The 26,709-nt window shown below is 30.9% G+C and overlaps 1 protein-coding gene across 1 annotated transcript in view; it reads left to right on the top strand.

The window, feature by feature from the left end:
• Window positions 1-26,281, top strand: part of lobo (lost boys) — a 145,336-nt gene extending 119,055 nt beyond the window's left edge. Inside the window, exons 7-8 of the mRNA XM_065500662.1 lie at window positions 25,795-25,986; window positions 26,054-26,281. Coding sequence (XP_065356734.1) covers window positions 25,795-25,986; window positions 26,054-26,281 — 420 coding nt within the window. The remainder of the gene's footprint in view (window positions 1-25,794; window positions 25,987-26,053) is intronic.
• The last annotated feature ends 428 nt before the right edge of the window (window positions 26,282-26,709 follow it).

The following is a 26,709-nucleotide window of genomic DNA, read 5'->3' as shown; positions in this document are numbered from 1 at the left end:
GTATGCTTCGGATAGTTGTCCTGTTGGAAGATCCAGGTTCGGTCTAGATTTAATTTTCTAATGATGGGTTCCATATTTTCTATAAGAATGTTTAGGTAATCGGTTTTGCTCATCAAACTATCAATAAATATGAGTTTTCCCATGCCACTTGCCGCCATACACCCCCACACCATCACCTAACCACCACCATGCTTTACGGTGGATAGTAAATTTTTTGGTCGAACTCTTGATTTTTGCTTCTCCAAATTTTACTCCTTTTTTTACTTCCGAAAATCTCAAACTTGCTTTCGTCCGTAAACAGCACATTATTCCAAAACAATTTTCTTGGTTTTTATACCTGTTTGCGAATTCTCGAAGTCGCTCTTTATTTCGTTTGGAAATGTGGGGTTATTCTCTCGGAACTCCACCATATAGAGCATTTGGGTGAAGCGCTCGGCGAACCGTACTGTTACTAACTCTCACTTCAGACGAATCTGTTAATTCTTCGCATAATTTTACTACACTTACAATCGATCGTATTTCAAGGTTGTTAAGGCGTTTTGGTGTTCCGGCACGTTGCTGATCTTCTAAAATTCAAAATTTTTTTGTTTGTCTATAATTTTTTTTACAGTATTATGGCTTCTTCCTATTATAGAGAAGATTTCACGTGACGATTTGCCTTTATTTTTAAATTTTATGACTTACTTTCTTGTTTCAATTGCAGTTTGTTTTCCCATTTTGGTTTTAAAGTTCTCGAGATCAAACAAGAAAAGCTACTATCTTAAAATCTCATGAGACTAGCAGCAAAATCCACAAAAAATTATAATCTAGGCAAAAATAAAGAATAACAATATATTTTTTTATGTAGCTAGAAAAATCTTATTGCAATTCTAAATGTGTACACTTTTTTCTGACGCGTTAAAAATGGAGTATTTTTGGTTTTGTTGTTACTGTTTTTGTTGCAGTTGAAATAGTTTAGCTTTTTGTTTATATATTGCAAGAGAACAATTAAGTATTTTGTTAAATATACTACAACTGGAGAAAAAATTGTTTTTTAATATGTAAATAAAACGTTTTAAATGTAAAAACAAGTTGTACACTTTCTTTTGACGCTGACTGTACATATATACTAATTATAAAAAAATAATAATGCATCCACAACAAAGGTGAAGGGTATATAAGATTCGGCATAGCCGAATATAGCAGTCTTGGTTGTAATTTCAATTTGAAATTAAAATAGATATTATTCGGTTAATCGAATAATTTTAAATTAACCGATTATTAACCGAATAAATCTAAACCCCGATTAATTATTTGCTCGATTAACCGATTAAACCAGAAACCCGATTAATTGAATACCCTAATAGATATTAATGTTGTTATGTAATTGATTTCTTGCATATCGATATCCGATACATATGAAAATAAAAAGTAAACAAATTTTGAATACCGACCGTAAATCAAAAAAATCATTTGTATTTTTTGAAAATCTAATCAAATTTTGTTTTGACGATGAAATTGTAGTATGATACTTGAGTATTTGACAAATATTAATACTCAGTATTGCCGTCTATAAATACCTTAAACATGATTATTGGATGCTCGAACAAATATGTAATTTTTCTTTGACATTTGAATTAAAATGGAAAAATAAATACAAAAAAGTGCAAAAATAATAAATTTCGGTTAATCGGTTAATCGACACAAATTAATCGGTTTATTTGTTATTTGAAAATCGCCAATTTTGAATTATTCGAACAGTTAACCGACAAAAATTAATCGGTTAACCGATTGAATACCCTAGTATATACTTAAAACGAGCATTTTTTAAGCAATAATACTAAAAATATGTAATGACTAGTAGGGTATTCAATTAATCGGGTATCTGGTTTAATCGGTTAATCGAGCAAATAATTAATCGAGGTTTAGATTTATTCGGTTAATAATCGGTTAATTTAAAATTATTCGATTAACCGAATAATTTCTATTTTCATTTTAAATTGAAAACACAACAACGAATTTTGTGTACAAAAACATAAAAAACAGCAAATAAGGTATTTGAGATCATTTTGGTAAACATATCGCCTATTTGCTGCAACAACGTCATAACTCAAAATCCGTGTTAATACAAAATATGCGCTGATCTATAATCTTTCATATAGTTTTCAAAAAAGTCAATTATTTTTTGAGTGAGAGTGTTTTTTTTTTTTGTAAACATCAAAATTAAAATTCATATTTTCTCGTATATTTCAAAAGTAAAAATTTGGGTTAAATACAGATTAGAAAATTGATTGTTGAAAATTTATATAAGAAATAGTAAAATGTCATAAAATATTCAAAGACATTTTTTGGAAACGACTTTTTTTTAATTATTACGTTGTTGCAGCAAATGAGCGATATGTGAGTTTTTTAGGGTTTTAGTGAGATCTTCTGAAATAATCTTTTATAAAAAGAATATAATTTAAACGATTTTTTTCTTCAGATTTAATAAAACTTTTCTTATAAAAAACTCTCTCGCTGATTGTATATGTTCGAGAAATCAAAAGCATGATAAAGAATATTCCCTTTTGGATTGTTTTAGATTTTGATTAATTTAATAGATTCGTTTAGTTATGATAAAAGACTCAATTCAAAAAAGTTTAGTCTATACATGTAAATACAAACAAAGTTTCAAATGTAAATTAAATGTCAGTTGTTATACATACTCACTAATCATGATTATTGGATGTTCAAAAAATATCTAATTTTAATTTGTATTTGAATTGATACGGAAAAATAAATACAAAAAAATGTTTAAAGTGCAAAAAAAAGGAATTTCGGTTAATCGGTTAATCGACACAAATTAATCGGTTTATTTGTTATTTGAAAATCGGCAATTTCAAATTATTCGAACAGTTAACCGTCGAAAATTAATCGGTTAACCGATTAACGGTTAATCGATTGAATACCCTAATGACTAGTGATCGGGTTTATATGCAAATGCATGTTTTTATTCTCGAATTTCCAAAGACCAAAAGGCTAATTACACTGTGAAACAAATGAAAACTTTTGGAAAAACATACGGACTAAACACTATAGCTTCAACTCAACTCCCAAAGGACAGTAGAACCCTATACTCATTTTGGCGATTTTAATGAACAATTTTCTGAAAAACAGTGTCATCAGTTTTTGGACAACAGCTAATTCAGACTTGATACTTATCTCTTAAATATATGTATATGGCAATAATATAACTAAGAGCTTACAAATTAAATTTTGTTTACATTAGTTTGTAAAAAATTTAATTTTTTGAAAAAAAAATTAATTTTTTGAAAAACTAAATTTTCTTTTTAAATTTCTTTTTTTCACTAACAAATTTAGCACATTGTAGCTACGTTAAAGCTGAACAATTCTTGTGAACATATTAATGCAATCTGAACGTGTTTTGACTATTTTTGGACATTAAAACAAAGATTTGAAGTTAAAATAATATTATCAAGACCACACTTCTTTGTTGTGCTGTATTATTTACTCGGCTGGGTAACAAAGTATAAGTAGACGAGGCCATAGTTCTTACTTCGTACTAAGACCATAGTTAGCCGACCTAGATCCGAAGCATTTACCTCATCGGATTTATCTCCTTGGATTGCTTCTGTTACATTTACCTTGTAATAATAAGTCGTTAGCAGACCGACAGCCGAAGCGTTTTTCACGTCGGATACTCTATTAGAAGCTTCGCCCATTAGCAAACATATTCCTGGACAGAGTAAGCATATCCCTGTTGGAAAAAAAACTGTATCACAAATGCGAAGATGGACCGGTGCAATTTATCTAGAAACGTCTACTTTTGATGGCAGCGCACCATTTAATGTTTTCAAGTTTTCAAGATACGCTACAAAACTTCGCGATGGATATTAAACGTTTGATACACCTGTCTTATCCAGGCGATAAATATCCGTTAATTGATCAATTTTAAATTGTAGCATTTATAATGGACATTCATGATCTAGACGTAAAACATGCTTTATGTGCCTCAATGAAGCCATTGTTTGCAAAAACCGTGAACACTGTAAAAAAAGCAGTTATGAAGGCATTAATGAAAAATATCCAATTAAGTGAAAATCGAAAGGCGAAGACAGGAATGATGAAAAACATGACCATGCGGACACGCTCTCAATGCTCGAAGAAAAGGAATGGGTAATTAATGTTCAAGTGATGCGTGCGGATTCCAGTAACCATTGGTGTTTGGTGCAAAGAAATGAACACGTACTAGCAAAAATAATATGTGCTAAATAAGAAGACAGATGGCCAAACCGCAATGAAATCTTTAATGACAGTCCATTGATGAAATCATATTGGGCACTGTGGATAATGCAGTTAATAAATGGCTGTATATACCATACACATGGTGATTAAGAAATTAAACGACGTGATCTACAGAATACAGAAATATAAGAGCCCGAAATCTAAAATAAAGGTTGTACATTTAGAACGATTAGCAGACTATGGGAAAGCTGAATCTGTGCCTATTCGGGACAAACAGGCTTAAGTGGGTGACAGTGTTACGAAATTCCATTATCAATGTGAATGTAACGGCTGATTGCAACAATCATCATGTTTATAAACATTTCAATTATTAGAAGCCTCTACTTATCAACAATGTTGATAATATCAACAACGCTATTATTAAGATTGTTTATAAGTAAGATAGCATAAACTCTGAAGCAGCTTTAAAAACTCTATGTATTCATTTTGGAAATAAAACATTCGAGTTTTTCCATTAGATTATTCATGAGACTTCTAGAAGATGGTGCTGTGTATATAAATTGTAACAGTGACTTGCTGAGAAGTCAGTATATCTTAAAAACAACAATTTAGTGTTTTTGGAAAGGTCGGCGCAAATATCTACATTACACTGACCACAAATGGCAACCTTGTATCGGTTATCAGCATTAAAAATATTCTGGTCGTGCAGGCATTTCATAGGCAATACAAAAGTTGAAAACTACGAAGATATCGTCAGCAACCTCGTACGCAATTTCGGTGAAATAAGTCATGGATGGGAAGGGTTTTTTTCTCTATCTTGTTCCTTAAGCCTTATAATATTCGGCTAAGTCTGGCATAAGTAGACGAGTATTGAGAAAAATATATACAAACATACATATATGCATTGGAAATTCTAAGGGATATGAAAGCAAACTGAGTATACAGTTTTTCTCTATATAATATCTAGTTTCTCGCGTATATATATATATATATATTCCCGTCGTTCCTACAAGGAGCATAGGGCCTTAACAAAGTCTTTCCATCTGGATCTGTTCATAGCGATGTTTTTAATTTCATTCCAGCTAGTATGCATGTTTGCAGCATCGATCTCAATTTGTCTGCGCCACGTATGAGCTGGTCGTCCTCTTCTGCGGCTGCCTTGCGGGTTCCACTCAATAGCAGTTCTAGCAATATCTGAGCTTGACTTACGTAAGGTGTGACCTACCCAGTTCCATTTTCGCCTTTGTATTTCAACCGTTATAGGTAATTGGTTCGTTAGATGCCATAATCTGTTGTTTGACATAGTCTGTGGCCAAAAAACTCGAAGAATTCTTCTAAGGCATTTGTTTGTAAAAACTTGCAGGGCATTCATATCACGAGGGGCAGCATTCCACGTTTCGCAGCCATAAAGTAATGTAGATCGAACATTTGAATTAAATAGATTAATTTTGACCCGGCGAGAGAGAATTGGAGAATTCCATATCTTATTGAGTTGGCCATAGGTTTGCGTCGCCTTTCTTATCCGATTGGCAATATCTGCACCTGAACCACCGGATGTTGTGAGAATAGCGCCAAGGTAACAGAAGGAGTCAACCTCCTCCAGGGTCTCATTATCAATTGTAAAGTTATTTGCGACATCTGTGTTAATTCGCATCACTTTAGTTTTGCCAATGTTTATCCTGAGACCAGCGTTCTTAGCAAACTCTGTGAGACGTTGTAATTTGATGGTCATATCAGAGTACCGATGAGAGAGAAGGCAGATATCATCAGCATATTCCAGATCATCTAATCGGTCTCGAAGTCCCCATACGATCCCTCTATTATCCGACATAGCCTGGGTCATAACAATATCTAACACAATATTAAATAACAGTGGTGACATCACACAACCCTGCCGTACCAACGGTAATTTTCCTGCTAAGCTTTCCTTCGTGTCGAATGCGGCAGCTTGCATTGATGTACATACTCTTAACGAGCTGAATAATTTTCTGTGGGACTCCTTTACATTCAAGGGCTTTCCAAATCACATTGTGATTGAGAGTATCGAATGCTTTCTCGAAGTCAATGAATATCAGATATAGAGGCGATCGCCATTCGACCGACTGTTCCACTATGATTCTAAGTGTGTTTATGTGGTCAATACATGATTTATTCGGACGAAAGCCAGCTTGCTGCATTCTGAGTTGTGGTGTTATAGCGTCAGACAGCCTTGTCGTTATTATGTGGGTTATTATCTTGTTCACCATGCTGAGTAACGTGATACCTCGCCAGTTGTTACGTCTAGTTAAATCTCCTTTTTTAGGTAGCTTTACTATTATGCCTTCTTTAAGCTCTTCGGGAACGTTTTCGTTAATCCATATATCTTCTACTAAGGGCAAAAGGATTTGTGCACTTGTATAAGGATCTATTTTGAGAAGTTCTGGAGATATGTTGTCATTTCCAGGGCTTTTGTTGTTTTTGAGCGTCTTGATTGCGCATACAATATCAGATAACGAAGGAGTGGTGGTGGATATATTTAATACGTTATCGTGGGTAGTACAATTACATATTGGGTCGTAGTTTGGCCCCGGGGAGAGCATTGAAGAATAATAATCAGCCCATAGATCACGCTGTTCATCTTTGGATGTTATGAGTACACCATCGTCATTTCTTATTGGCCTTCCAGATATGCTAGGTTTGTTTATTATCCTTTTAACGAGCTTGTAGAGATCCCCGCTGCGATTTGTATCGGTTGCCAGTTGAGCCTCTGTTGATATGTTGCTTACCCAAGTGCGTTTATCATTGCGTGCGCTACGTTTTACCAGACGATCTGCAGCAGTATACTGCGAACGAAGATTAGCTTTCACGTTTCGCGTTTTGGCAGAGTTGAGGGCGGCTTTTAGGTCTTTTCTTTCCGTTATAAGTGACCATGTGTCGTCAGATATCCACTGTTTACGTATGTGTTCCTTATACCCAATATGAGCTTTGGCAGCATCAGTTATAATGCGTTTAGTATTTTGCCAGTTTTTACGCTTGTTAAATGATGTTGATGATAGGGATTGTTGTAATGCATTATTATAATTTGAGGCTACTGTCGGATTTCTAAGCTTGAGCACGTCGAATTTTTTCTGGATTGTTGGGACATTATTATCTACTGCAGCTAATTTGATGCGCATACTTGCCACCACTAGATGGTGGTCACTTGCAATGTCAGCACCTCGTTTGCATCTTACGTCCAGGAGAGAACCGCGCCAGTTACGGCTAATTGTTATATGATCAATCTGATTCTCAGTTACGTGATCTGGAGATACCCATGTTACCTTATGGACAGGTTTGTGCGGAAATAAGGATCCGCCAATAACGAGGTTGTTCGCCGCACACATATTGACAAAAAGCTCACCATTTTCTGTCCGTCTACCCAGTGCATGAGTACCCATTATATTCTCTAGACTACTGTTGTCAGGACCAATTTGGGCATTGAAATCACCCATTACCACTAAGATATCGCCGATGTTCGAGGACGATATTGCGCGATCGAGTAGACTGTAGAATTCCTCTTTGACAGAATATTCCGAAACATCTGTAGGTGCGTAACATTGTATACATGTCATGTTACGTGCACGGGTGCGCAGCCTTACTGAGATTATCCTATCTGAATATGGTTTCCAACTTATAACGGCATTATGGGCTTCTCTTGACAGCAGCAGACCAACACCAGATGATCTTGTGTCACTTGCTGGTTTACCGGAGTATAGAAGATGGAGCCCCTCCGTGGTTGTTGTTTCACCAAAATCTGGCCAGCGAAGTTCACTTAGCCCCAAGATTAGTAGGTTGTAGTTCTTAAATTCCTTGCAAACTTGAGCTAGTCGCGATGATTCTAATAGCGTTCTTACGTTCCAGGTTCCAAATCGAGTCCGTTTTTTCATGCTAAATGTCGTCATCATTTGATCAGATCGTTGTTTATTTTCATTTGTTTCGGTTTCTATAATCGATTCAATTTAGGATGTAGTAGCTGATTAGACTTCTCCACCCGATCCTGGTGCTGGGGCTGCCAGTGTGCCGCCAGGCCGACGTTCGACAGAGCCTCGTTAGCGTTAACAGGGGTCACCAAGTCCGAGCTGGGCAGTGGGTGAGGTTGTCATTTGGAAAGGATTGGCTATGTGTACAAATATAGTGTATATTTGTATTCGCTTCACTTTCCCTTAACCCCCCTTTCGCGTATATGGCCTTGTTCAAATAAAAAAGTACTGTTCAGTATTTTTCTAACCTTAATATCGGTAAATCAATCAACAATTGTTTTTTTTTTTTAAATTAGGCTAAAGTAACTATAACAAAATTTAAGGTTTGAACATATATATTTTTAAGAATAATATATTGGAAGTTCTCAAGGATTTGAAAGGATAAAAATTTAAAAGAACATTTCGCCCTGAAAAATTAAATCAAAAAATTTCTAAATTGTCCTCTTTTATTTGCTCCATATTGACAAAAACTAATGGGTAGATATGTTTAAATTACTGTTTAGAAATGTGTATATCCTTAAAACATTGAAGTCCTTAAAAAAGATGAAAAGATCAGAAAATGAAAAACTGAAATTCTACTAGTCTAGTCTCAATATCTGGTTATCGTTTTTCGTAACGATAAACCTCCAATTAACTTTTTTTGTATGAGAACTGTCAGTTTATTGTCACGATAAAAAATAACCAGAGATTGAGAAAATGGGGGTAGGTCTAGTTAGAGTCCATAAGTTCATTTGCAAACTTGTTTGCGCGTCACTCTAAACAAGAAGTTGCATATGTATCTACTAGGTTTTTTTATGCATGAACTTAAGTTAACTTGTTGCATTCATTTTTTGTTTTGAATTTTATATATGTATGTGTTTCATTCTGTGTGTGTGTATTTAACACACATATCCATACCAATACTGTATGTAAATGCTCAAACAACAACATTTAATATGTGTAACGTTAATTGATGTTTATTTAAATTTCAACTAATTTGCCATATTATTATAATCATATACAAACATATAATTATGCATATGTACAAATAATATGTATATGCATTGCACATCTATTTATGAATGAATGAATGACTATCAGTTTGTGTGCCTGTTTTAACATGTGTCGAAATGTTAAATTGAAATTTGATACAAACAAATCTATATCCATGTATGTGCATAGATATATATGTAATATACATGAACGAATTATTATATACCACACATACTTATATGGATATATGTATATCTATATATAAAAACATACTTATGTACTTATGTCAGTGTGTACAAACTCGTGCATACGCACATAAATAAGTAGCCATAATTATGCGGCATATTTGCACATTTCTACATGTGCATGTATGAATCCAGTTGTTTGCAGACATATGTACATGTGTATATGTATATACCCACATGTATTAAGAGCTTTTCTTAATTCAACTTCATTTAATACAAGAGTGTGTGTGTGAGTGAATGTAAGCATTTACGTATGCCTAATTTCAAATGAATCATGGGACCTTGAACTTTAATGAGCAGAGCAATGACTTTCTAATTATATACTTGACACATATAATCAGCTGGTTAAGTATATACAAACATGTACATAATCACATGCACACACAATATATGTACATTTTGTTATGTACACACAATAACACACACACACACCAACACAGACACATAATTTAAACGTATTCATATGATTGTAAATACATACGTATTTATAAATATATATTAGGGTTGCCAAAATTAAAAAAAATGTTACCGAGGTATCATGTCAAAAAAAACATATTATTGACACAGTTCATATTACATTGCGCCACCACAATTAGGAAACCAGTATACATAATATATTAAACTAATATCCGTCCCGAACCACAAAAAATATCCTGGGCTACACTCGTTATTGGAATTTAATCGATGCTTGACTTCAATATGTGACGAAAATCAATAGTTTTGGGGAATGGCTAAAACTGATTTTTTTTTTTTTTTTAAAAAAACAAACACAAACTGCGAAGCGTTTTGCTTATCTGCAGATACACCCAGAGTCTCTGACGGGAATCGAACCCGCAACCCTCAGGTTAATAGTCCAGCACACTATCGACTGGTCTATCGAGGCACTCTAAAAAATAAATAAAAATTAAATAAAAGCTTTAAAACTTTAAAGAGAAAGATGTTTTTTCATTAATATGATATCTTACAAAATGGTGTTCGTGTCATTAGAAACAAATTTTTGAAATATGTTTTGCTAAATTCTCTAAATTTTTGATTTGCCTCATATAAACGACTGTACAATGTATAGTATACATTAGGGTGGTTTTATAAAATTGATTAGCTTAATCGGACTTTGCTTTCCCGTGCCGAAAGTGCCTCGAAGTTTTAAAAATGACTACTAATTTTAACGTCTGTTTCGAATATCCATTTTCAAATTTTTAAAAATTTTGTTAAACAAATTTCAGAATTTTTTGATCATCATATTGGGATTTATTGACATCATAATAGAGTATAAAAGTATGAAAAAATTATTTTTACATTTAAATGAACAATAATAGATGTGAGCACTTAAACATTTTAAGAAAAAAATTTTGCCCTGTCATAAAAACCACCCTAGTGTACATTATACTCATCCTGATATTCCGCCAGTTAGCTGTGATTTTTATAGCCTAAAGAATACGATACCCATTGGATTGGATGTACACACTTCTCCAACATGCTATTTGAGGCGTTTGTATTAACAGAAAGGATCAATGTATGAAATGAGAGGGCCTCAACTAACCCAAGGTTTTTCGAGAAGAAGTTGCTTATAGTGCAAGAGTCGTGTAATCTGGAATATTTTGTGTAATTCTGGTGTATTTTTGATCACGAAATGATCACAATTACTCCATTATATCGTCATGTCATCTTATAGGTATAAAAATAATCATTTTATTAATGAGCTGATGGTCTATGATCGACCGTAATATTATCATATCATCTGTAATGTTTTTAAATTATCATATTGGGGTTGATATAGAATCATAATATGTTTTGATATAATCATATTGTTGTTGTATAACTATTATAATTATATGATATTGTTACGAATTTGCAATAGCGATTTGAATTTATCGGTGTTTATAAATATGTCCATCAGTAGAAGCTTCTACTTAGTCCCCTTTTACAATGCAGAAATTGAAAAGCAGACAGATGAAGTTTGTAGGCGAGGGGTTGAAGAGCTAGAGTGTGTAGTACACGACTATCTGTACTAGACATTTTTTGATTCTCTTTTCCACTTTTCGCAGTTTTCATGTTTTTGCTTCATATAATTTTTCTCACATCAATGTTTAAATACATTTGACAATGTAAATATTCACACTGCGAAAAAGAACGAAAAAAGGAAACGAAAAATGTCTGTCTATTAATTTCGCTATTGTAAAAGGTTTAGGCAAGTTCAAAAGAGAATAAAAAAAAGTCTGCCTTTCAATTTCTGCATTGTAAAAAGGGACTTATCAACAATGTTGACGCACGCAATTATTAGCATTGTTTGTAAGTATGGCAACACTAAATGTTTATGCTGCTAACATTAACATCGAAAGCTCTAAAATTCGAATATACTAGTTTTGAACTTTAAGAACAATCGAGACTACTCAAATGAATATGGCAGTGTGTATAAATAGTGACTGCGGTTGCAGTAGTTAGTGAATTTATCATATTTACATATATTTTTGTGCAGAAACATAAAATAATTATCTATGAATCGCCAAAAATTATACAACAGAGTTCCCAACAGTTAGGACTCTTTAAATTATACCAAGAATTAAATAGTTTAAGTTTTAAAATCACCAGAATTATGATTGAGCTGTAAAAGGCATTTATAGACGGCAATACTGTGTACTAATACTTTTCAAATTTAAAATATTAAATCCATCCGGTTTGTCAAGGCATCATTTTGAAAAATACATTCCATACGGTAGTATTCAACATTTTTTTTGTTAATTATTGATGTTTTTTTTTTTGCAAATTTTATATATTTTTTATAGTTTCTTCACAATTATTGTTTAAATAAAAATAAATAGCTTTTGAATTGTTTTAAAAAAATTATGAATACCGACCGTAAATCACAAAAATCATTTGTATTTTTTGAAAATGTAATACAATTTTTATTTATACAATGAAATTGTATTATGAAAGGAAAAAATGGTACCGTTTTGCTAAGCTTAAAATGCCTTTTCATCGTGCATGTGTAAAAAATAAAAAAATCGTTTTTTTTATGAGATTTGACTGTGGTGGGTTTATCAATTGTATTAATTTTTGATGCAGAATCGACTGGTGAAATCAGATTTGCAAATTATTCAACCGTTTTTGCTCTACAGAAAAATGTGCTCCAAATCCACGTCTTTAGGTGCGTTGAACCACTTCAAGGAGTGATAATTTTCAAAAAAAAAGAAGGACGCCATTATTTTTATTTACGCAAAACTCTTCAGAAAAATTATGATACCCGAAAAACAAATGAAGTGACCTGGTCACAAACGAACTCCAATATACATACATAAATAATATGCATTCATACTGAGTCAACTTAAATTTTTAATAAAATTTACTAGCTTTTTGATGTGTTGATTGATTTTGCAAAATTATTTTTTTTTGTACACTACGAGTATATACTTTTCAAAATAATAATTATAATTTTATACCAATTTTGATCATGTTTAAAACAAAACATAATATTAAGGTATGTTCACATTGATCAAATATTTGAGGGAAAAACGTAACGACTATTTTCAACAAATATTTATTTAATCTTGGATGACTTTTATAAGAACAAACAATGTCAAATAATATAATAATGATATCATATTGGTTATATTCTGAACTGAAGCTTTATTACATGTTAGGAAAACATAGCGCAGAAAGTAAGTTTCCAAGTTATATAACGTTTTTATTGTCTTCTATAAAACTTACTAAATGTTTTATAAGTTCTTTTTCGGATTCTTGCTTCATATTCAAAGAAAGTTCAAATGAAATAAAACTCAAAAATTAAACGAAATTTTATAGTGCATTTTTGTAATAATTCCAGCAAATACTATGTAATGACTTGCAATTACTAAACAACTCACTTTCCAGTGGCCACTACATACCATCTGCATTACTTAGAATTAGTTTAGTAAGGTCTGATGGATTTTGAGCAGATTTTCAAAAAATAGAATTATAAAATTAATTCAATCCTAAAAGAATATGAAAAAGTTCTTTCCCGAATGGCTTTGGGAGGAAGTCATGTTCAATCCACACGTTCGTAGAAAGATGTATTCACATGTGTTGTCCGGACATAGTTTATACATAAAATGAACTTGTCCATATTTTTAAAAATAATTTATATATTTTTTTTAAATTTGTAGAGATTGAAATTGCTATTGTCACAGAGTATCAAGTAGTCATTGAGATATCATCGAAATAATATCTTATTTAAGTACCTGTTTGTGACATCACAGTGCTAAAATAATCAGTTATAATGCCAATGTAAAAGTAGTGAACTGTAATTATATTTGCATTTTAATTCATTATATTGTAATGCATGTTTTTGTTGATATAATAATAAAACAAATATGCAACGATGCAATTAACAAAAGATAATATGTTTGCTTATCATATTTACATACCTCCATTCAATAAAATAATCCATGAATTTCGAAATTTCGGTATTTGAAATGCTTTTGAATTCAAAATACCGACTTCCCAATACCTGTCCTATATTGCCAACACTATTTTAGACAAACGGGGCCATCCTAATAAACATACATACATAAATAGTTATAATAATGTAGACAATCACTTAATCAGATTCATTTATGGGGGTAGACTTCAATACATACATGTATACATACATACGTAAATGTCTGCATTATATACCATTAAGTATATACTTATTTACCCTGTCGGACTTTGAGTGAACATAAACCTAAATCATGATCAATCAAAAACGAGTCACAGATTACTAAAAAGCTACCATATTATCCTTGTTAAATTTTTTCATTCTGCATAAGTTTCAGCTAGCTTTTTACTCTGTCTCATGTTTATGTCAGCATCAGCTTTGTGTGAGCAACAATTTAGTTCAATACTTGACGAGAAGACGTCTGATATAAAAGGCAATAGATGCACAATAGATGCATAATTTTTGAATTACTAAAAGTCAGTTGTTGTAAATACATAGCTAACTCAAAATAAGTCAACTTAATTTTGAGTATCTGTATCAGCATTGAGTGGCTAAAAAATTAGATCAATACTTATCGGGAAGAAGTCAGATGTTATAAAAACAAATATATCATCTCTGCATCAAGTTTGAGTAACTTCAGCAGTCAGTTGTAAATGAGTTAGCAATAAGTCAACTTGATTTTGAGTTACATACCTCAAAGTCCGACAGGGTATGTAAACATGTCTGTGTTGTTTGTTTGTGTATAATATCTATGGCTACATAAACAAATAAGTAAATACTTAAATATTTTACATTAATTCATTTATAATACACATGATTATTATAATGTTTGGATATGTTTTGAATGATTTTGAACACCTTTAATGAATGAATGAGTGAGTGAAATAATGAATGGTTGAGTTTGAACTAGATAATTGAATATATACAAGTGTACTTACTCTACGTACAACAATACATTCATTGAAGTAATTATGACATGATTTGTACTAATTAAATTCATTGTAAATTTCTTAAATTCTCATGCCCCAAAGAAATCACGCATACTTAGGGTTTCCAGTTTATCTACACAAAAATCGTCACAATTTTCAAAATATGAGAAAAATTGGGGTATTTTCAAAACTTACTCGGGACAAAAAATTGTTTTCATTATCTTAATAACATTTGTCCCACAATGCCTATTTATGCAATATGAAGTCTATATTGTATAATGAACGTAGGGCACCGTTACCGCTAAGTTATCGTCACCGTTTATAACTGCAATTACCATTACCGATATAATCGTAGATACTGTTACAGCTTTTGTTTTGGAATATTTGTACAATAAAAATTTATTAAAAATATTGGACATTAACATATGGATTCCGCGCCAAAAGAAATACTCATTTTTTGAGGCCAAAAACGAATCAAGCCAGTTTAGAATACTCTGTTCTGAAATGAAGAGTATCCTAGAGAGAGCGCTCTGCATCGATCGAAATATATGGGCAAGCTGTGGACTATAAGACGTGTGAGGCAAAACTTCCCAGCCACTTCATTCTAAATACTTTTGAACATGTATTGCAACTTGTGGCCGTGCGTTGTCATGATGTAATATTGGAATGAATGGATGGAATATTACGGTACAGGTTCCCTGTGGTCACCTTGCCAGGTTTCAGCAGCTCATAATAGATAGGACCCTTTTGGTCCCACCAAATACAGGGCATTACCTTAGCGCCATGGATATTTGTCTTTGGTGTAGATTCGGCTGGTTGGCCGGCCTTCACATATGATAGCTTACGCTTCGGGTTATCGTTATGGATCCATTTCATCATTTCAAGTAATGATTTTGACGCTTTGTTACCACAAAATTCGACATTATCGAAGCAAAAAGAAACTTTGTTGTTTACACTATAATGTTCAATATGACATCTAAGTTATTAAGACATTTTTAAGTTTTAAACCCAATATAATTTTTTTATTTCAATAATAGAGTTTATGAAACAATCAGAATTTTAAATCTCTATCAGCTTATTTCAAATTTGTGTAAATTTTATTATAAATGTAATTTTCACCTAAATTATTAATAGTTATAATTAAAAATAACGAAGAAATCCAAATTATGGTTACCTTTTAACCATTACAAATCGGTAGTTTATAATAAATCCTTATATGCTAAATTGAAGAAATTTCTTGCGTGTTTTCAAATATTAAAACACTTTTAGTAAAACTATTTTAAAATTAGACCATAAACCAGTTACAGCAAGATATTTCACATCTTAAGACGTTGGTTGGAGGGGTATAGTTCTGTAACTTATAAACGGTTAGTCCGGTTTGAATGAAATTTCACACGCACAAAGAGGAAGTGTTTTGAAGTTGGATCTCCTGGGCCAATCAGGGGCGCGGGCAGGGGTCCCCAAAGTAGGACACCTCGGGTATGTTTAATTTTTAAAACTATCCTATTTCTTCGCTTGCGTGCCGATTTCCATATATGTATATAGAATCTCCTCGTCGATTACTAAAAAAAACTGTAACTATCAATTATCTCTTACAGCTTAGTACCCAAAGTGGCGATTAATTCATAGAAGCCGTAGTTTTAAAATATAATATTTTTTATTGATGAGTTATTATAAGCACATAAAGACACAGCATTTTAGAAAAAAGGTTTAAAAAATGTTTAACCCTTTATTGTTAAAAAAAATAATAATTTTTTGGAAAAATATACCTTTGTTGACAATTTATTCTGTAACTTTGGAATGGAAAGTGATAAACAGGGCAACCAAAAATATGCTCTAAAAAAAGTGTTTTATGCGCATAAAATATGCACTTAAAAACGAAAAATATGCTCTTAAAATATAAAAGATATGCACTTTAAAATAGTTGGTTATTATTGTTTGATTTCAAAATTTCATTAAAAAATATATATGAAGTAAATAAAATATTGAGCTCATAAACTAAAATTGGTTATTATAGGATTAAATATCGATTTTAGGGAATTTGGCACTACATGAAAATAGTTAGATTCAATTCATTTTATTATATTTAGCAATAAATTACTATGTGTAACTTAAGTTTTAAATTTTTTTAACTAAATCTTTGTTTTAGATTTCCGAGTTTCTTAGACAATCATAGTCAATTGATTTGTCCCATATTTTAAACTGCTTAATACTTCAAACTTTTTTTAGTAATTAGTGGCATAATATTTTACATTCTCAATCCATGTGTCCCAATGTTTATAGGATCTCTACTGAGGATGTACCCAATAATTCTCCAAATGTTTCTATTCTATATAAAGCTTTTTTATCATTTGAATAATGTTTCAAAAACTCTGTGAATAGCGTGTAATTGTTTGGTAAAAAATTGCAAAGGATTTTGGAGCATTCATCATGTACCTAGATTAACATCTGAATTCGGCTTCTAAAATTTAAATAGAATTATAAAAGAGCCTTACAATAGTGGAATGATTAGTTCTATTTAAGACTGCGGCAATTAAAAAAAACTTTTTGTTCAAGTTTTATCAGTGGGACTCAAAATACCGTGACATTTCCTATGTTTCTTCCTTTCTCATCCATTGTATCGTTTATCGATATCCACGTATATACTTTTTTAACGATTTCTTAATAAATTTGTTTACAAGTTGTGTAAATATTAGGGTATACATTCGACTAATGATCGATTAATCGAATAATTTCTTACGAATAATTATTCGAACAATTTAAAAATGGCCATTTTCGAATAACGAATAAATCGAATAATTTTATGTAGAATAATCGAATAAATGTTCATATATATTTAAATTTATTAAATTGCTTAAAAATTTTCATAATTTCAAATTTAAATAAGTAATAATAACTCACAAAAATTGCATTGTTTCTGAAATTCGACAAATAACTAAAGACAAAGGGACTTTCGATCACTGTAGATGAGTGTTCCGATAACTCCTTCGATAAATATATAAATATTACTGCAAAAGTTACAATTCTAAAAACAAATCTTTCAAAATTTTTAACTTAGGACTTGAACCATTTAAAAGGACTTGAAAATAAATCTATACATGATTTTTAACATCGTTGAACATCTTTGTCTAACATGGTAATAAACTTTTTGCGTATTTTTAAATGCGTCAATGCAGGGCCTGACTTCAAATTAGCCACGTTCACTGACAATGATATCAAACTTTGGACAGATTCCCTTTATTGATTAATTTCCCAAGACCACTTTATTAAGCAAAGATTCTGCAACGTTGATAGAGCTTGATGTATAATACAATTTGTTATAAATAATTCAGAAATAGTGAATAATTAATTTACTAAAGAATTAGTTACTCAATTTAAACCAGAATTAATGAATAATGTATTGGAATTCAGGATCATGTCCAACTAGCTCACATTTTTTAAAGCATAGCTCCAAAACGGAAACTAATGGGTTTGCTAATCAATTGTTTTGTAGATTGTTCGGGAGTTAATCTGATTGGAATATTTCTGTTGAAAATTTAATGATAGACTTTGTTTTCGAATGTTTTTTAACATTATCACTACTTGAATTGTTAACTTTAACGTTATTTTTTGTTTTTCTTTAACAATAAAATTTTAAAAAACCGACTCAAAACTTCTTTCTTTACTTTTTTAAAAAATTTTAATTATTGGAATAATTCGATTAATTTTAAACGTGTGATCGAATTATTCGAACAAGTTAAAATCTCTTATTCGAATTATTCGTTTTATTCGAACAAGAGAAAAATCGAATAATTCGAATACCCTATAAAATATATCAACGGGTTTTGAACGCGAGGTTTTCGATAGATCTTAATATTCTGAACGTCTGTTGAATACTTGTTTAATTTTACATTAGTGGTAAACTATTAATGCCCAAACATAACTGTTTCAATCTCAAGCTGACTAAAATTCCTTCTTTTAAATGTATCCAACAATTTTTTAAGAAGTTGCCCATAATAACATACAATTTTGGAATTTTCTTTTAATTTTTTACGTATTTTTACTATTTGTTAAATTTTAATATTTGTGTGTATATTTTTAATTTAATTGAAATATATGGAAACTAAGCTCCCTTAAATCAACGAAAATTCTATGAATATAAGTGATTATGGGTACTCTATTTTTTATTTAAGTAACTTAGGCCAATTATCATTGCACCTTAACAAAATAGTAAAATATAGAAATGAAAAATTACAATACAAACAATAAAATTATATAAGGACAATAAAATAAAATAAAAATAAAAGAAAATATCCAACAAAAATATGCAGTTATGAGTTAAATATGCTATAAAACGCAAAATAAGCTAAAATATGCAGTAAAGGGCAAAATATGCAAAAATATGCACTAACAAATCGATGCCAAAATTCTTAAAATTGTCTGAAACGGATAAATAACTAACTCATATGTTTATACGACGCACAGCAAAAAATATGATATTGCATATTTTTGGTTGCCCTGGTGATAAATTAATGAGTATAATTGGAAATTAAAGCATAATTAATGTGCTATTAAAAAATTCTAATAATAGATTTAGTATATGTATTTACAGTGGTGGCCACCAATTTAACACAAATACTTGAATTTTTTTCATCAACTGAATTTTAAGTGCGATAGAGCCAAAATAAAAGGACTTCTAAGGGTATGAAATTTATTATTAATGTTTCTAGTTTCTGAAAAATGTTTGGAAAAATCGGTAAAACATACATATATGGACCAAGATATGTGGAAATCCGTTGACCCACCTCAGCGAACATCCGCTGTTAATAACATGATATGACCGAAACTAATGGAACTAAAAATACGAAATTTGGTCCGAATATTTTATAATAATAAAATTGTAATGATATAAATGTGAGAAAATATGTTTATTTAAAAAAAAAATTTTTTGGTCAAGTTGTAGAAAAATTGTATGTGTTCATGGTGAATATGTATGAATTGACACAGTCGAATAAAACACATTTGTGTGTTAAAACAGTCCTCATGCATACATATTTGTGGAAATATTTGAAAAAATAATTGACAATTACATGGAATTTAGCAAACAATTTTTGTCTTAAATTCCTGGCCACCACTGTATATTAGTATAAATTTAATTAAAATTTTAATTTTTGTTTTTCACAAAATAATGTAAATTTCATCATCATTATTATAATCTTCTTCATCATTATCATCATCACTATCTTTATCGTTGTTATCATTTACTTGTGTTGTTAAATAAATGACAACCAGAGTTTTTACACAAAAATTAAAATAAAAAAATCGCCGGGCATTGTCTGGACTTTTTTTAAATATAAGCTGATAGCCTATACTATTGTAAAATCTTTAAAACTAATTTCAACTAATACTAACTTAATACTTGTGGTCCATTAAATGCGGAAATTATCCCAATTTTGGACCTTTTTTAAAAAAAAATATTAAAAATATATACGCATAATTTTTATAAAAAAAAAATTTTAATATATAATTTAATACCTGATGTTGAAGGTTCCATTATAAAAGATTTACTTTTAATAGATTTTATACTAACAATAATCGCTTGAATTGTAAAATTTCCAATTTTTTCCCTTTTTTTAAAAACAGCAATTTGCTAACTTTGACCGCTCACTGAAAAGAAAGTAAACAACTTAGTTGATTTATTTTTACAGCTAGTGATGTAGAATTTTATCTACTTTTACCCTATACCAAAATTTATTATAAAAACTTTATTTCTAAATTTCAATTAATCGCCACTTTTATACCATTTGAACCCAACATGCAGCGGGTCGAAATATTTCTCGATATTGGACTAACAGCAAACGTATGTGCAAAATCAAAAAACAATTGTTTAAAAATACTGACTACGTCCAGAACTACATGCACTTGAATTTAAAAAATTAAAAAAGGCGACTTTTTGCTTTTTTTAGGAAAAAAGTACTTTTTTCTTTTTAAGTTATCTATAAAATTTCTAAGAAGATGTACAGTGACCGACAAAAGTCTACATACGACCATTATTTTCGTAACTCGCGTACTTCTAAACCATAATAAGTAAAAGTAATGATGCAGTTTTATTTCAAATGCATTTTTAGCAATATAACAAAAAAATATCGCTAAATTTATAATTAATTTAAATTATTATTCACAAAAACTTAAAAAAAATATGTTGACAAAAGTCTACATATGATCTGTACACTAAATAAACATTTTTCAGCGAATACAAATTTTCATTAAATTCATTATTTCGTTGTGCCACCACGGGCATCTACGTAACTAAATTTTCCAGTTCTGCGGACTTTATATTTTGACATTCTTCTGGAAGCTTCTCCTTTAACATTGGTTCTCAAGTAATAAGATGTTTTCGGATCTTCCGTTGTAGAATTTCCCACACGTACTCAATAACATTTAAGTCCGGGCTTTGAGGTGGTATGTATAATTGTCGTGGGAATGGTAGAGTAGCCAATCTTTGACAATTTGAGACGTATGTTTCGTATCGTTATCTTGCTGAAAAATCCAACTTTAACCAAGAGTTAAAATATCAACCGTTCCAAAATTGTTTTGTACTGATAACGATCCATATTACCCTCAATAATCACAAACTTCCTAATCCAGAAGCAGCGACAGTACCCCAAGCCATCACACTGCCAACACCATGCTTAACTGTAGCGAGTAAGTTTTTCGAATCCATTGCTGTATTTGTTTTGCGCCATACTTTATCTCTCCCATCACTTCCAAATATGTTATACTTCAACTCATCAGTGAACAAAACTCGCTTCCAGAATTCCTTGTAATTTTCAAAGTGCTTTTGGGCGAACTCCAAACGAAGTTTACGATCCGTTCGCTAATTTACGAGGATTTCTGCTTTAATTGCCATTATTATTTAAGGTTCTTTGAATTGTTCGTGGATAAACAATAACTTCTGATCTTGTTGCGAGTTATTCGGCCCATTTTGTGGTATTTACTTTTGGGTTTTTGTTGACTTCTTTTAAAATGAAGATTACATCTCTACGATGTAGTTTCTTTGGGCGACCACTTCGCAGCTTGTTTTTAACTGTACCAGTGTTTTCAAAGTAACTGAATATTTTTTAAACTAGACTTAATAAATTGCATTGATTATCTGTTAGTATTCTAAAAAACCAGGACATGCTGTGGTCGCATGTAGACTTTTGTCAATGTTTTTTTTATTGTTTTTTATGAATAATTTTGGAAGTTTACATTGCAACAACATTTTTTTTGGTGCATAGCAATAAAAATAGATTTCAAACAAAACTGCATTATAATTTTTTTATCTCTCATAAAGTGGCAAAAATTGTGGTCGTTCTTAGACTTATGTCGACCACTGTATAAGGAATTTAAACTTCTTGAAAGCCAACTTTACATTGAATATTTAAAATGAAAAAAAATTGATACCAATAAGGTGCATCACATAAACGCATATTTTTTATGTAAAATTCAAAATTGGGACAAAAATTCTCAAATCGCATAGTCGATATTATAACCAAAAAAATTCAAAAATCCCATCCTGATAACAAATTTCAAATTTTTTTTACATTTTCAATAGAAAAGTCTATATAACTATAAAATATCATTAAAAAATATTCATAAATAAAAATTGTCATCCTTGTTCCAAATAAAATTAAATTATGGGGGATTTCATGTCAAGTGAACCAACTTTTGAAATCGAAGTCTTCCGATCGGGATGAAATTTGCACCAAGGTGGATAGTAATTCAGACACAATTTTTCAAGACATACAATTTTTGAGTTAAAACATTTATTTTGATATTCATATATCCCACTAAGACAGGAATAGACCTAAGCTTTCTTTTGAGCAAAAACCAAATTAAAAAAATGGGCGCATTTTGAAAAAAAAAAATTTGACAAAAAAAAAGTCAAAAATCTTATATCTTGCAAAAAAACAAAAAAAATCAAAAAAATTTTGATTTTGCCAAAAAAAAAGATCAAAAATTCTATGTTTTGAGTAACAAAACATTTATTTACCAAAAATGACTTCAAGGAGAAGATCTAAGCTTTCTTTTGAGTAAAAAAGGGCCGATATTGTACAATATTTTTATATATATAATTCTTCTGCACGTGTGTTAGTAACTGAACTCCTCCTTAACGGCTGGGCCGATTTCGATGAAATTTGTTGTGTGTGTTTCAGTGGGCCCCTGGATGGTTTAGATTTACAATTGACCTATATAGGAACAATGGGCATGGCACCTCCCATACAAAGTAACAATTTATTAATGCATATCTGGATTACTATTATAGTGGGTGTCTTCAAACTTTGTGTGAGCTATGGCAGAACAACGTTTGCCGGGACAGCTAGTATTTGTATAATATCTTTAGTTTTTCTAAAGTATTTTGGGAAAAGGTTTCCTGATGATCTAAGTAACCAGTGAAATGTGCATAGGAACTAGCTTATCCCCCAACAATAAATTTCAGTGAATTTGTAAATTAAATTGGGAATTTAGCATATGGAAACTAAATGTTACTAAAATATTTTGTTTTTCATTTTTGAAAATTTAAAAAAAATCAAAAAATTAACTAGATTTAAAAGAGGCTTTTTTGTTACCTGTCAATTCTGATGCAATATAATAAAATGCAAAAAAAACTAAACGATAATGAACATTGCTAGGGTTTTCATATATCAATAAAAAAAATTATTTTGACATCTTTTTATATCGTAATCATTATTAATGTGATCCTCAACTGGCGTATACACATGCAAGTAACAGTTGCAAAAACTCACACATTCATACTTTTGCACTAATTGTGTAAAATTGGTGTACATACATAAAATAATTATATGGTAGTTTTTTCTACTTAAAACAACATCCAAATATCGGAATTTTACAGCATCATGTGAATTATATGATATACAAGTTGTCTTTATTCAGAATTTTCTTCTTTTGGTTCTGATAAAACTTTGAAAATAATTATAAATATTTGTTTACAATTTGTATTTATAAATGACAGCTGATTTTGACATTTGGACGAATTTCTCACAAAAGCAAAAAGCATGTTGTTTTTGCCTTGTATTGTATTTATTGCCGTGGCGCTGTCACCTTATTAGATTCGCCTTGGTTAATATTTTGATCAGCTAATATTTCGCCAGCATATGTTCATGTTTAGACGCTAAAATGTCCGTTATGATATCATTTCTCAGCCTTTTTTTTTACTAAATAACAAAAAATTTATTCCGTACCTCTTATTTTCATTGGTTCAAGTCCTAAATTAAACATTTCGAAAGACTTGTTTTTAGAATTGTAACTTCTTGCAGTAATATTTATAGAAGGAGCTTCGGACCACTCATCTACAGTTATCTTTAGTTATTTGTCCAATTTCAGAAACAATACAATTTTTGTAAATCATTCTTACTTATTTCAATTTGGAATTATGAAACATTTTAATTTAACAATTTAATAAATTTAAATATATACAGGTAGGCCTCCATTTACGCGATTTGTTGGGCCCAAAAAAGTAGCGTGTAAATCAAATTCGCGTAAAACGAGGTTCTAATTTAGAACGAAATGCTTTTGTGGGACCAGTAATTTTTTATTTCGCGTAAAACAATACATCAGTCACATAACAAAAAAGAAATTTGGACCTAAAAATCGCGTTAAATAGAAAACACATATGTACATACATATCGTCACCTTAAATGAAAGCGGATGTAACTACACAAAAAAAAACATTCCCACGACAGCCGGTTCTACGCACCGGAATGACCCGAGTTCACTCGGCCAAGGGCTGTCAACTCAGCAAACACTGCTGCTACAACAACAACACACAAAAATTCAAAATCGAGTTTTTATTGATTGAACAATTGCCAATTATTATTGATTTTATAACGTATCCTGCAAAAACAATAAAAATGTAGTTACGTCCGTTTGCATTTAAGGCGAAGATATATACTTTAAGTAAACTTATTTTATTTGTACTTTTAAAAACATACTTAAAACAAAAGTAAAGTAAAAAAACTCAACTAAAAAAATAATATTTCTTATCGAAAATTAAGGAAAAAAATTCAATTAAAATAAAAAAACAAAATATTCCAATACATAAACATAACAAAAAATTTATAAAAATTAACGAAGTTTTCAAAAAAGAAATCTGTTATTCGCTTGTGTTTTTTTCGTTTCTTGTTGTTTGTTGCCGCGTTATATAAAAATCGCGTAAAAAAAGTCGCGTAAATACGCGTACATTTATTTGTTTTATTCGATTATTCTACATAAAACTGTTCGAATGATTCGTTATTCGAAAATTGTAATTTTTAAATTGTTCTAATTATTCGTAAGAAATTATTCGATTAATCTAACGATCATTACTCGAATGAATACCCTAATAAATACTATGGGATCTCTGCCGTACAAGCACGGAAGATGCCGAACGTTCTGGTTGCCCAGTTGATATCTCTACGACCGAAGCAATTGAAAAAAAAAAACACGATATGGTGTTGGCCGATCGGAAATTGAAAGTACGAGAGAATGTGGAAGCCATAGGCATCTCACATAGCTCAGTGGTTTCAATTTGGAATGAGCACTTGTGTATGAGAAAGCTTTCCGCATGTTGGCTGCCGCGTTTGCTCACAATCGGGTGAACAAAAGTATACACACATGTGCTGTTTCCATGGGAAAAATCGATGATTTAGGCTACGAAATGCTCCCTCTGCTCCAGATATAGCTCCGAGTGACTATTTCTTCTTTCCAAACCTGAAGACATGTCTCGGCAAGAAAGAGATTTGACTCCGAATATAAAATCATTGGAGAAACGTTGGACAAAGTGCATAGCGCTCAAATGATAATACATATGTTGAAAAATAAAATAATTTTTTATCCAAAAACCTGTGTTTCATTAAAAAAGTCACCGACATTTTGACCAACCCCCGTAGTTTTATGATATTTTTATTGTTCATGTGGAATAATGTGTACACAAATTACAAATTTATTTTCAGTGTGCCGATGAAGAAGTCTATCAACGTGAGTTAAAAGCCAAACCAGCTGATTTTCTTGCTCCTTATTTGGTGGCGTATAAAAATCGTAAACTGACTTATGAAGAATCATGGACTGCCTACAATGCCTGCCTATTCGATTTAAAATCCCGTTTTGTCGGCCTTCTCAATGATTTGCAACGTCAATATGAAGATGTAAGTATGGTGTCGGTTGTAAAAATATTAAAATAAAATCGAAATATGTGAATGTTTTTTGTTTTAGCTAACAACGGAATCAAAGTCACTGCAAAGATTTTTGAATAAATTTGAAAATCAGTTCAATAATAATGACTATGAACAACTAGTAACTGAAGCAAAGGAAATTGGTTTGAACAAACGTATGGTGCAACAACGTTTGACTTTGACGCATGAAGGTTCTCAGAAGAAATATGAGACAGTTAAAGAGTCATTAATGTGCGATTCTCGTTTAAATCTCCATAAAAATAAATAATTTAAATTTACCTAATAAAATAAAATTCTGCTGATTATTTTAAACAATTAACAGGAAATTTCATGTTATTTTAGAACCTTTGATACTATTCGATGACGTATATTTAGAGATACGACATTTTTTATTTACAGACTAAAAAATTGTAAAAATATCAAGTAAAATTACTATACACGTGAATTAAAAGAATATAACAAAATTGAAAACGAAATGTAGAAATATAAAATAATTAACTTTATCTAACTATTTTAAAAATTTTAACAACCAGACGGACAACGCTATATCCACTCCGTTATCAATGATGATCCGAAATATATGAATAAAAACACTTTTACTTTTATATCTAAGAAACTGACTTTTGTTATTGTATTATTATTTTTTAAGTGTTTATTATTAAGAAAATTTTGTGCTCTCGCGATATTATGAACACC

This window comes from Calliphora vicina, chromosome 1 (assembly GCF_958450345.1).
Source record: "Calliphora vicina chromosome 1, idCalVici1.1, whole genome shotgun sequence".
Lineage (NCBI taxonomy): Eukaryota > Metazoa > Arthropoda > Insecta > Diptera > Calliphoridae > Calliphora > Calliphora vicina.
This window is presented reverse-complemented; position numbering and strand designations above follow the sequence as displayed.